The sequence below is a fragment of the Crocodylus siamensis genome, chromosome 3 (assembly GCF_052110815.1).
Source record: "Crocodylus siamensis isolate JL-2025a chromosome 3, ASM5211081v1, whole genome shotgun sequence".
NCBI lineage: Eukaryota > Metazoa > Chordata > Crocodylia > Crocodylidae > Crocodylus > Crocodylus siamensis.
In genome coordinates this window covers 181,374,829-181,387,772 of record NC_143397.1, presented here as the reverse complement: position 1 = coordinate 181,387,772, position 12,944 = coordinate 181,374,829, and the positions used below count along the sequence as shown (strand labels likewise).

The 12,944-nt window shown below is 42.6% G+C and overlaps 1 protein-coding gene across 3 annotated transcripts in view; it reads left to right on the top strand.

Moving 5' to 3' along the window:
• The window catches only part of GAREM1 (GRB2 associated regulator of MAPK1 subtype 1), a 138,405-nt gene that overhangs the window by 33,045 nt on the left and 92,416 nt on the right, over positions 1–12,944 (top strand). For 2 of the 3 annotated variants that reach the window (XM_090039895.1, XM_090039894.1), the window contains exon 2: positions 956–1,096. In XM_090039895.1, coding sequence (XP_089896021.1) covers positions 956–1,096 — 141 coding nt within the window. Of the gene's footprint in view, positions 1–955; positions 1,097–12,944 lie in introns of those variants that run through there. The other variant, XM_090039898.1, reaches the window with a different exon arrangement.

Below are 12,944 nucleotides of genomic sequence, written 5' to 3'. Positions count from 1 at the left end.
TTCCTGCCCCCAAGTATGATAGCCTGTGTTGTTTGTTTGCCAGTACAGAACCATAGGCAATGTGTAGTGGGGGCATGTGTCATTTCCCCACCCCCCCAAGATTGACTGCTGCCGGCATCTGTGGTCAGTCCATGCTTGCCCCCTGCCCATGCCCCCGCCACCTCCAATACCAATGCTGGTGGCTGCAGGAGGTCCCCGCATGCTGCCATGGTGCTCCCCCAGTCTCGGGGGGGCACCAGTCATTTATGTACAGAGCGGAAAGATTTGACTACAAATTGTCATATAAACTGTCAGGTAAAGCACAAAATGGAAATCTGGATGGATAGCAAATATATTCATGTTACAAATAATAAAAAATGATGGTTTCTGATGCTGTTGTAATAGTGTTCCTATCTATAACCTTGCAGAAACTGTCTAGTATTTTATCTAGGATCTTCATGCTACCACATTAATGTGGGTATACTATTATGCGTTCGATGCAATTGTTAGATGTCTATCCAGATTGCTAAAAAGAATTGAAAAGGTGATTTACTACAGAAGTATTGTGATATTCATATGTTGTTTGTGGCAAAAGATGGTTGATGCTTATTAAAGTACATCTACATGCATATACAACTGAGGCTCTTTTGGATTTTTGGGGGTCTCCACACTCTCATCCAGCCTATCCTCAGTGGTGTTTCATTGTTACCTTAGAAGGTAAATAATAAATTTCAGAATTTGGAGCTGCTGAAAAACTGTAGTAACTTATTCCTACAGGAAGTCTGCCACTTGCATATGGTTAGAATAATCTTGAACACTGTTAGGTATTCAGTTGCCGGTGTAAACAGCAATATAAAATAAATGGCTTAACTTTTGTACCTCAAAGCTTTAGGGTTTGGGTTGGGTTATTTTTTTGTTTCTTTGGGGGGGTTTTAAAGGCAGTGAATCTGACATAAAACTACATTTTCTTTTGCAGGAGAAGTGGTAGAAGGCCTTCGAGAGAGTGATTATCTTCTGATTCATTCATGCCGGCAGTGGACAACAATTACAGCGCATAGCCTGGAGGAGGGCCATTACGTCATAGGGCCAAAGATAGAAATCCCTGTACATTATGCAGGTAAATCTATTGTTGACCTTGAAATAGAAAATCAGAGAGAATGAACTGCCCACCAGTTGCATTGAGCAGCTTACCTGGCAGAAAGAATCTAAATATCTTATATTCATGATAGTGCCTGACTGAGCCTTTTAGCAGGGTCTTGTAGCACAAAATCTAAAGCTAGACATGGAGCTAGTGAATACTTTATCTACTTAAGCAGCACTGGGATAAATCACATGATTCCTTAGAAAAATGGGATCTAACTTGAGTATAACTGCTAGTATTTTTCATGTGAACTTGGTAACAAAAGTATTTAAAAAGTATGAAATGATCAGCCAAAGGTGGAATAAATTTTACACTTCACTGTACACTCCCATGCTAGGATTTTTAAATATTTCTATGTTACAAGCCAAAGAATATTGAGAAGATGTATTCTAACCCCATGGAATTTTCTGTATGCATTTGAATATTGGATAGGATAGCAACAAGTTTAAATTAGGTGAGAGGGAGTATTATGAATATCTTAGGTTGTTAACAGCACTGTAGTGAAAATATGGTTTTAATCCTGTTGGTTATATTTCCTTTCCTTATTATCTGTTATTACCAATATAATTAATCCTCTTTCTGGTTCAGAATATTTAACAGCGCTATACTTACATGTATGAAAGCAGACGGATACAATTAAAGCAAATATTTTTGAATACCAAAGTGATGTTCCACTGCTAATGACGTTTTAGTGATGGAATTTATCCAGCCCATTCTCCACCCCATTTGTCTTTTGGATGCAAATTCTGGAAGCTTAATTTTAAAAAGCTTTTATTTTAAAATCATCAGACTGAAGGCATGTTCAGTATCATAGTGTTCATGGCATTAAACTTAATTTAATAACTTGTTTAGCGTAACTATTTCTTGGTGTTTATGCATAGTAACAGCTCTGTTGTAGACCTCCAGACTGCTTGAGCTGTCTTGCTCTGGCCAAATAAACACTTAGCTCCATGCATATTGAAAAGTGCATTTTTGAGTCTTCAGTTTAATTCTTGGAATAAGGAGAACAGAAAAATAAACCAGTCATTGGCACAAAAGAGTGCTGGAGTCTCGTGGGGTTTATTAAAGGTTGGTTCTTACTAGTTATGTCTTTGTAAAGCACTTAACAAATCTCTAGTACTTCCTTGAGAAATCTACTTCATTAATTTAGAATTAGAGATTTAGGGTCAGGTTCTCATCTCTTCTACTAGTGTAACTCCATTGTAATTCCTCTCCATGGAGCAAATCCAGATTTATATGGATCTTTGTAAGATCAAAATCTGAACTAAATGAAGCATGCTTTCCCCGATGTTACAGAAGTGTAAGATCTCCCTACACCTTCATATGGTTTGTAGTTATTACCAGGGAAGATTGTGTTCAGTTGGCATTACACATTTTGTTACCAATTAAACCACCAAAAGGGGGGAAAAAATAATGCATCTGTGCATGTAAACAAAACCTGAAATATTGTGAGCTGAACACTGAAATGAAAATGGCTTCCATGAGTGTAGGAAAACTAGTAGCCTATCAACTTCTGAACCATAATTTGGCAGTAGTATATGTTACACGGTTAAAAGTAAGCTACTAACAAGTTGGGTACTGCTACTGGGCTTAAGTAGCTTTACAAAAATTGTTGGACATTCATACAGATGAATTTAAAAACATATGAAGTATTTTTATGAAGTGTTTTGCATGTAGAAAAGAAGAAAGCTGTGGAAAAGTGTAAGAATTTTAATTACAGAAGATGTCATAGAACAGTGAGGGTCAACCTTTTTTTTTTTTTGTCAGGCATTTTACAAGTTGGCCTGCACCCATGGGTGACTAGTGTCTCCTGGGTGGCAGGGTTGGGTACTTGCTTCCCCAGCAGCCGGTCAGCTATCGGGGTGGGGAGAAAGGGGGCTTCTGGGTTGGCACAGTTGGCTGCGTGGGAACACCACCCCCCCACTTCCCCCTCCCCCAGTCGGTATGATCAGCCATGGCAGGACTGTGGGGATCACTTCTCCTGGCACCCCTCACTCCCTGGCCAGCGCTGTCATGGAGGGCACCAGTGCCCTCACCTGCTCCCCCTTGCCCATCGCCTGAGTGGGGAACGCTGATGTCAGGGGATGCCCTAGGGCTCTCGGGGTGTATGTGCACCCCCTGCATGTCACCACTGCTGCTCCCTACCTAATCTGCTGCTCTGCTTTCTGCTTCCTACCCCACCTGCCACTGTACTGCCTGTCCTCTTTCCCCCATTTCCTGAGTGTGATGGGTGGGAGCTGGGCTGGGGCCATGCTCAGTGCCCCAGGCTAGAATGGGGACAGAGCCTGCTGGCATGGAGCAAAGGTGGAAGGGGTGTGAAGTAGGGGAGCAGAGTTTGGGAGGAATGGGTAGGCAGAGGTGGGACACAAGGGGGGTAGATGCAAGCAGGGGGCAAGCTGCTTGACCTCCCCACACCACCTACTTCCCCACTGTCTGCTCCCCCTGCAGTGGTGGGAGGGATGAATTTAAGACCCCTCTCCAATAATTAGTTTCTATACATGATTTTTTAAATTTACACATTTTTCCATGTACAGAATCTAATTGTTGTGGAGTTGTCTTTAATTTGAGTAGATACAGTATTGTTAAACAAAATGGTCTTCAACTATAGCTGACTTGGTGAGTAACTGTAGTAGAGCATGTAGCTAACTTGATACAAATCATTCTGATTTGTGTTGGCGTACCAAGTGACCTATGCTTACATTATTTGTTGTAAGGACTGCTTCTAAGAGATTAAATGAGTAGTGTTTTTGTGCTTTGTTTTAATCTTGTGGCCCTAAACATTTTATCTTTGTGCTGATTGCTTAATTCTGTAGCTCTGAGCTCCTGTGAGTTGAGAACATGTGACCCAGCTAGCAATTATAGTTGGTTTAGTGTTTGTTACCTACAAGACTCTTTTTGTTGGGACACTTTTTTCCAAGCAGCTTTTTCTGTCAAAATTATACTAGTATGGTAGCTTATGCTATGGTTTTGGATTTCAACTATTGAAGAGGACAGGAAGTTGAAACTTTATTCCCCTCAATTATGGGTTTTCATATGAGAACATCATTCATGTATGCAACTACTAGTATAGCCAAAGCATTGTTTTTGCTACTTGCCAAAATGAGATACCAATATATTTAAGTCTAAATACTTCAACAAACTGTCATCTTATTAAGAAGGAAAGTAAACTATTTTGAGGCATTCTTGTTTGGATCCACTGTCTTGCTAATGATTATTTCTGGGGTTTCTCCACGTTTTCAGTGTAAATATGCTTCTGGGGATAGTGGCAAGGTTTAAATCTTATATTGTAAAGCAACAGCTGTATCTGACACACAGCCATTCATTTCTGAGCATTCCCTTCTTAGTACTTTTACCAGTATGCACTCCCTTTAGAAGAAAACTAAAGCTTAATGCAGCATCTAGTTTTATTTTCATGCGACTAAAAACAAATAGCAAAATATTCTGGCCCGTACAGCAAGAGATGAGTCTTTGTATGCATGTTGAATGAGTGGTCAGAACTAACATTTTGATGGAGCTCCTTTTTTCTTAGCTTGTAAGAGAGTAGGATCTGACTTGAGAATGTAAAGACATTAACACTAATAGAGAATAATGTAATTGGCTGCCTAGTTTGTCCTTTCTTGGGGTAGTATTATTGGCATCTGTGATCTCCCTTTAGAAATTAAGTACTACATTTTGAAGCACCTACATATGAAATAGCATGATAAAATGCTTAAAACATTCCTAGAATGGAATTTACATGCTTGACAAGTAGACATCTCTTTCCTTAGCCTCTTTCACTGATTGTGTCAACTTTTAAGGAGCTAAACATAGCAACATTGTTTCAACTGATGCTATAATGGCAAAAAACAGGATAGGTAGCATTTTAGTCTCTGACTTTGGCTAACTGCCTCTCACTACAGTTTAAGCAATAGTATGCATCTTTCCTGAAGACGTTACTAAAATGGAATCTGTCCAGAAAGAATACGCTGTTATGACCCAACCTTGCATCATAAAACTGAAGGATGTGAGATGGGTATTTCTAAAAGGGCTTTTGGAAATTGAGAGCATGCAGAATTAGGGTATAACCAGGCATTAAATTTCAGTGGAGGTATTTTCCAGGGCCGTGAAAAGTGATGAGCAGGGGAACGTAGTCATTTTAGTTCCCTGGCTGGCAAGCTACAAAACTGCCTCAAAGGCAAGTTCTCTAACTAGAGGATTACATCAGGTTGCTCCTTGGCTCCCTCTGTCCCCAGGGGAGCCCAGTCATTGGCAGCCTGCACTCTCTCCTACCTGGGGAAAGCTGCTGTTCAGAAGCAGCAGCTGCCAAGTACAGTCTCCCTGCTCTGTAGAGGTTTTAGGGGCAAAGAGAACTGCTCTCCTCACCCCGATGCCCACAATGCTTGCCAGAGCTCTTGCAGTGATGGGGAATTTCCCATCCTGTGCTTGCCTCCTCCATCGCTCTGGTGATTGGCATAGCAAGCAGGCAGGGGGGAGTTAGGATGAGGAACTTCCTGCTGTCTTTTGAACAGTTCTAGGACTCTCCAGTGCTGTTTAAAGGACATCAGGAAACCATGTGCTGCTTGAACAGTCCCAGAGAGGGCAGAGACTGAAGTGGCTGAAATAGCAGGGTCCCCACAGGGTTGCCTAATACCTTGCCACTGGGCTGGATATTGGGGAACCAGCCACTCCTTCAGGGGTAGAGGAGTAGGAGTTCTAATGCCTCCCTTTGCCACCCCTATGTAACTGAATAGGCATGGTGCTAGAAAACGTCAAAGTTGCTGTTTAAAGAGCTAACAGGTTGTGGTAGAATCATTTAATATACTAATATATTAATTATATATTTGTGTACACACTCACACTCTTATATATTAGTGATTCCACCAGAAGCCATTGGCTCGTTAAATAGCAACTTTGAACTTTTTTTTGCAACATGCCTGTTTAGTATGTATTTTTTTCCTCTTAACTACAAACTGCTTGAGATTCTGTATGTTCAGTTTTTTTCTATGGGGGAAGCAGGAGGGGGAGGTATCTTTCCTCATAGAGACTGTGCCGTGCTTCTCATTGACAACTGTTCCTTCCTCTTGCCTGGAGTGTGGCTTCCTCTTGAAAGTTAGATTTCTAAACTGGAACCACTTTGGTTGGTTGGAACAGTGAATACCTTTGTATAGCAAAAGGTGGCTCCATAAACAACCTGCCATAATAATCAGCAGTGATTGAGCATGTTCTGTGAGCTTGAACTCCTATGGACCTCTGATATTCAGAAAGGAATCTTTAACTCCCTTTGTTGTGCATTAGCAAAGCATGTATGTTGACTTTTTGCTCCAAGGCTATACAGGCATATCTCCGTTTTATTGCACTTCGCTTTATTGCGCTTCGCAGATATTGCGTTTTTTACAAATTGAAGGTTTGTGGCAACCCTGTGTCGAGCAAGTCTATCGGTGCCATTTTTCCATCGGTAAGCATTTTTTAAGCAATAAAGTATTTTTTTAATTAAGGTATGTACATAGTTTTTTTAGACATAATGCTGTTGCACACTTAATAGACTACAGTATAGTGTAAACATAACTTTTATATGCACTGGGAAACCAAAAAATTCGTGTGACTCGCTTTATAGTGATATTCGTTTTATTGCGGTGGTCTGGAACCGAACCCGCAATATCTTCGAGGTATGCCTGTACAGACTACCAGTATTTTGATACTCTTCTGTTTTCCATCAGCTCAGTTGGTAAAGGTCTTCTGTTGCCCTGTTCCTAAATCTTCTAGGTTTTATCCTTTCTGATGACTGTTGTGTGACTGTATTTCACAATGATCATAGCATCTGCAGAATCTTATTTCTTCCCTCCCCCCCCCCCCCCCCCAAAAAAAAAAAATAGTGGATGCAACTACTCAGTCTAGCCATTTGTAACAATGTGGAGTATGGTTTCTCATAATTCTGTTAGGGTAAGAGTGTAAAAATAATTTTACAAAAATGCAAGGGTGCTGTGGGTAGGAATGGGCAGTGGAAGGAAGACATTCAAGATAAGTGAATCTGGTCAAGTAGTCTTTTATTTGTGTAAGAATAGTAACTCCTCCCTGCTTAGTTTTAATCTTATAGTACAAGAGTAGTACGGGGGAGTTGGGGTGCGGGGAGGGAGGGGTGGTGGCCTTAAATTCTCAAGATCTTATCTGCTGCCATAAATGGTAGTCTGTCTCAATTGCTCTTATGGTTGCTCTACTTGAGTTGCTTCCTCTGATGGTAAATAAAGAGCAGCGCTTTAGAACTGGCAGACAAGGTTCTTTGAGTAGATGTAGTATCTTTTATTAGACCAATGTAGTAGCTGGAAATAAGGTCTTTTCAAGCTTTCGGGCGCAGTCACCCTTCAGGCATAGGAAATCTCTGCTGTTCTGAAACTCCAAGGAATGAGAGAAGCTAAAAGTGACAGGATGTTAGTGAGACTGTAAATGGGTAGGAATCATGAAAACAAAAGGTAAAGTAGGGAAGGGTAAGGAGGAAGCAGGGGAAAAAAGCCAAAGGTGGGTAAGGGAGACTCTACAGGGGTGGTAATTCAAAGGTGGAAAAGAGGCTGTCTGTGGGGGAAAAAAAAAATGGCTGGAAATTAGGAAGGCAAAAGGCAGAAAAGAAGGGGAGGGGCAGAAAAGAAAAGTGTAAAACGGTCAGGTCTGGCAGGTACCTGGTGAATCAGATGCCAGACAGGTTGTGATATGTCATGAATCCAGTGTCTGTATTGAGTCCATCCTTTATTGTATCCAGTAGATCTATGAAGTAAAGTTCATAGGCTCGTGTACGAAAGGTATTTTGTAAGGTCCCTTTGAGGATTAGAACTGAGAGATCAGAGAGGGAGTGATTATCTTGTGAGAAATGCACCCCCACAGGTAGTTGGGTATTCTTGTCTTAAGTAGATTTTTTTTTTTTGGTGTGTGTTCATTCTGGTGCGCAGTAGTTGGTTGGTTTGTCCTGCATATTTTCCATTGGGCATCTGGGCTAGGGACAGACATTCAAAAAGCCTAAGCCTGAATTGATTCAATCTTTGCTGGTTACTCTACCCTGCAAATCTTAAACCGATTTGGAGGTGGATAGGCATTCCCTTTTCATTCCAGAAATGCAGGCACGTGCCTGCAGTGGCTCAGCTAGAAGCCAGGGGGCACTAGAGCAGCCTTCTCTTCCCTTTCACAGAACTGAGCTGAGGGGGGGCATGGTCAGGCCCCAGCAGGATGCTCTGATTTAGCCCAGCAGGGAATTGATAACAGTGTTTATCACCCCATTAAGAAAACAACAGAGGGACATTACCAGCTACCTGTTGATTCTGTCTTGGTCACAGCAGGGACTATAGCCAGCTTGTGGTCTGCAAGCTAATACACAGGTAACTCTCTGCAAGACGAAGGGGAGGGGGGAATTCCTGCTTAGTAGGGAGTGCTGAAGGGAAAGGGGGGGGGGGGTGTAGCCTGCAAGTCTCTGCCAGAGCTGCAGCCAGGGAGCAGAGGGGAGGGGCCAGCCCTGCTGTGGAGCTGTAGAGCCCAGCCCAGCAAGTATAAACCAGGTATCTACCCGCAGCATCTTAAACCAGTAAGGAGTGTGGGGCAGACATTGCATAAACTAATTTGACCCAAATCAGTTAAGTCTGATACTACATTCAACTAGGTTCATCTCATACCAGTTTCAGCCACTTTCAAACTGGTTTATATACACTGAATATCTGTTCTGTTACAGGTTTAAACCAGCTTCTGATCACTTAAACCGGTTTATGTGTAATGTCTGTCCATAGCCTTTGTGCACTGGATGAAATGTATATCATTTCTGGAGGTGCAGCTATAAGATCTGGGAATGGTGATGGTTCTGTTGTAGGGTATGGTTATAGTGAGGGTTGTGGACATGTTGGCAGGCTTTGCATTTCTTGTCCTGGAATGGTCTGGATCCATTGGGTGTAGTTTGGGTCATAGGGAGTTTGCTTCTGGTGATGAGGTTAGCAAGGGTCGGTGCTTAGTTGAAGGCAAGGATGGGTGGTTCTGGAAAGATCTCTAAGAATTAAATAGTCTTCTAGTATGGGTTGCAGTTGTTTGAGGATTTTCTGTGTAGGTTGCAGGGAACAGTGATATGTCATAACTAATGGTGTGTGATTTGTGTGGATTTTCTTTTTGTTGTACTGCAGCAAATCTTCACGTGGTATCCAGGTGGCTGTTTCAAAAACGCAATCTAGCTCTCTGGAGGAGTGTCCTGGTTGGCTGAAGGTCCTTTTGAGATTTGTGAGATGGCGATCATGGATATACGCCTGAGTGCAAATTGGGTAGTATTGGCTATATATTACAGGTTTCTTGGTGTGTTTAGGGTGATTGTTGGTTCTGTGTAGATATGTATGTTGTTTTGTGGGTTTCTTATGTATGGTGGTTTGAATTTTACCATCTTGGATATCACAGTGTCCAAAAGGGAAATGTATTCAAGTGATAGTCTGATGGAGGGGTGATGATTGTTAATTTCCACCAAGAATTCAATCGGAGACTGCAGAGTTTTGGTCCAGATGATGTCCTGTACATATCTCGGGTATAGTAAGAGTTTGATAGTGCAATTCTTGAGGAATTCTTCTAGGTGAGCCATAAAAAGTTTGGCATGTTGTGGGGCCATTTTGGTGCCCATAATTGTGCCCATGGTCTGGAGGAAGTGTTAGTTGTTGAAACTGAAACTGTTGTGTGTGTGTGTGTGAGGATGAAGTATGAGTTCAGTGGTCTGTACACTTTTCCCTCGATTTTACGTGGGTTCTTTATAAGTGAATTCGCTCTTTGCGATAAGCATATTTAGACCCATAATTCTTTATATGCAAGGTAAATTCACTTTTATGTGATCAGCATAGCTGCCCCCTTGCCCGAGCAGGTAAGTCTGTGGGGGGATGGGAAAGGCCATGGCTCCACTCACCCCAGCCCCGGCTGCAGTGGCCCTGGGAGCAGCCGGCGCCAGCTGCCTGTGCCTGGGCTCACCCCAGCTCATGGGTTGTGCCATGCTATGGTGCAGGCAGCTGGTGTTGGCTGCCCCAGCTGGGTGAGTGTGGACAAGTGGAGCCCCAGACGATGCAGGGCACAGCACTCACCCCAGACCTGGCTGCAGTGGCCCAGGGAGCAGCTGACACCAGCTGCCTGTACCAGGGCATGGAACAGCCCAGGACCAGAGGTGAATGGGGAGAGGTGGAGCACCCCTTCCCTAGTCCCAGCCTCACTTCACCACCATGGGAACCTATTCCTATTTGCTACATTGTAAAGTGGGTTTGCTTTACACGAATTCAATTTATGCACCATTCTCTGGGAATGCGTGTACAGTATAAATAGAGGGAAACGTGTACTCTGAGTTGTAATCTCGTTCTTGTATCTGTGAGGCAGGCTTGGATGCCATACTAGTGTAGGATGTTGGTGCATAAGCTAATGACATCCATGGTGGTAGGAGGGTATTGCTGGGAAGGTGGTATATGTTTTTGCAAGAAGTTTGTTGCGTCTTGGATGACTGCGCCCAAAAGTTTTTGCTAAGAACTTTTTTCTAGCTACTCAGTTGGTCCAATGAAAGATACCACATTTACTCAAAGAAACTTGCCTGCCTATGTATGTCCTTAGCCAACACGGCTACAATCAAAAACCATGCTTTACAACTAAATTTTCAAGCATCTTTTGCATCCTGGAGGAGTGTGTCTCTTCCTCTACAAATGTACAGATGACAGCAGTGATGTGAAACAACACTTTTTTTTTTTCCAGTTTCTTTAATGAAACAACACCATATTCCAGGGTGTGTTGTGTTGTCGCTCTGGAATTGTAACATATCCTGGGCATTGGAAAGACTCTACCTTTGACCTAATGCTTTACAGCATTATGGAGGTGTGCAATTAGTGCAGTATAATAATTTCTGCTCTGTCCTGTTGCTTACCTAAATGTTTGCATAGCTTTCCTAGTATTTCTTTAAACAAAGAAGTGATAGAGAAATATACAACTTGCATCATGTGATCCTCTGCCGATGAGGCAGCTGGCCCAAATGAGTCACAATGCACTTTGTTAGTTAGAGCTACCATTCAATGAACACCTACTAAAACCTGTTAACACTGGTTTGATTTGTTAATCATGGAGCAGTGCCTGATAATAGGATGCAATAAGAAACAAGCCGAACAAGAGGGGAGGTATTGAATGAAGGTTGTCTTAAGAATGAATGTGTCTCTGCAGTTGTGCAGCTGGAGAACTTCCAGGCTCCATTGATGTGCAGCCTCAGATTTGTGTTTCACATATGCACTTGCTACTGAAACCACTGCTCTGTGTGTGTGTGTGTGGCTCTTTTGTTTTTTGTTTTGTTGTTGTTTGGATAGCCCATCTGCCTTGGACTGGGTATAGACTGACATAACAAGTATAGCAATGTCAAAGGATGCTGTTATGATGCAACTCTTGCTTCACTACAGCATCATGCAGACGTAAGCGTAGCCAAACTGCTGCAAGTTTGACCCTGGTTCACTCAGGTTTGGAATTAGGGGGATTTAGCTTGCTCATTGCTACAGGGCTACATAGATCTAACAGCTAGATCTTAGCAGGTAAGGCATGTTTCCAGGCAATATTTCCCCTCCCCTTTTAAAGCAATTCAAAGGTGGATGTGTCCATATGCACTGTGGTAACTGGATCCTTTGAAATTCTAAGGAAGGCACAATAGCAGTACCAGTGCAACCGTGCAGCATTTTCTTAAAAATAAGCAGTTCTATTAAATGGCCATATTGAGTCTGTGATTTATTCAAGACCAGAAAGTGCTTGGACTGGAGCTCTTATCGGTCTGTTGCACTGTGCTTAATCTGCTGGATGGCCACTGGCTGCGAAGTACATTCATTACTTTTTCTGGCTTCTGTAGATGTCGGAGAGGAAATCAGTCATCCTCAGATGACAGTGTTAAGCTCTTCACAAACTAAATTCTATCTTTAAAAAGGGATGCATGGAACTAACTACTTTTCTATGCCTTCCTACCCCACATCCACAATTGAGGGGTAGGGTCCCCTTCTCCCAAAGATGGTGTAAAGGGCAGAAACTCTTTCGATTCAGCTACCTGTATAATTAGGAGTAGGAGATAATGGCAGGCAAAGCCAGAAGTACTCTATCAAACTCCTCCCTTTGCGTTAGCAGGGCTGTACAGTCTCAGGTTGTTGTAGTAATTGAAGTTCAAAGAGAAGGGTGAAACCAAGAACAGGGAGGGGCACTGTTTTTAGGTGGGATGACCTCAGTATTTCCCAACCAAGCTGCTGTGCCACACCCTGATGTGAGGTTAGGCATGAATTTCTTAACTTGCTTTGTTCTCGCATAATAACTTAGCTTGTCACCCAAGCCACATGTGGATCTTTGGGAGCATTTTTGCTTTAGAATGTCATGCAAGTGCCAGAAAACGGAGCCAAAATATACTTTTGCTAATATATACAGGTGGTTTTTTTGTTTTTGTTTTTTTTAAATGGTAAGCAAATGTATGTGTGCACTTTCCAAAAGACCACTTACAACATCTGATGGCTTAGTAATAAAGTGCTGTTTTTTAAAGGCTACTGAAGATGATTAGGGGTCTACCCAACTCAAAAGCAGCTGGCCAGTTTCGTGGGCAGATTGGGGCTGCCCATCTTCATGACTTAACATGGCCAAGGGGGGGCCCCCCCACACGCACACGTTTTATAGTTAGTAGGGTCGCAAGGGACCTGAGCAGATCATCAAGCCACCATAGACCATGGCAAGAAAGAGTACTGGGGTCAAACGACCCCAGCAACATGTACATCTAGCCTCCTCTTAAAGACCTCCAGGGTAGGAGCCAGCACCACTTCTCTTGAAAGTTGGTTCCAGATCCTAGCCGCCCGGACAGTGAAGT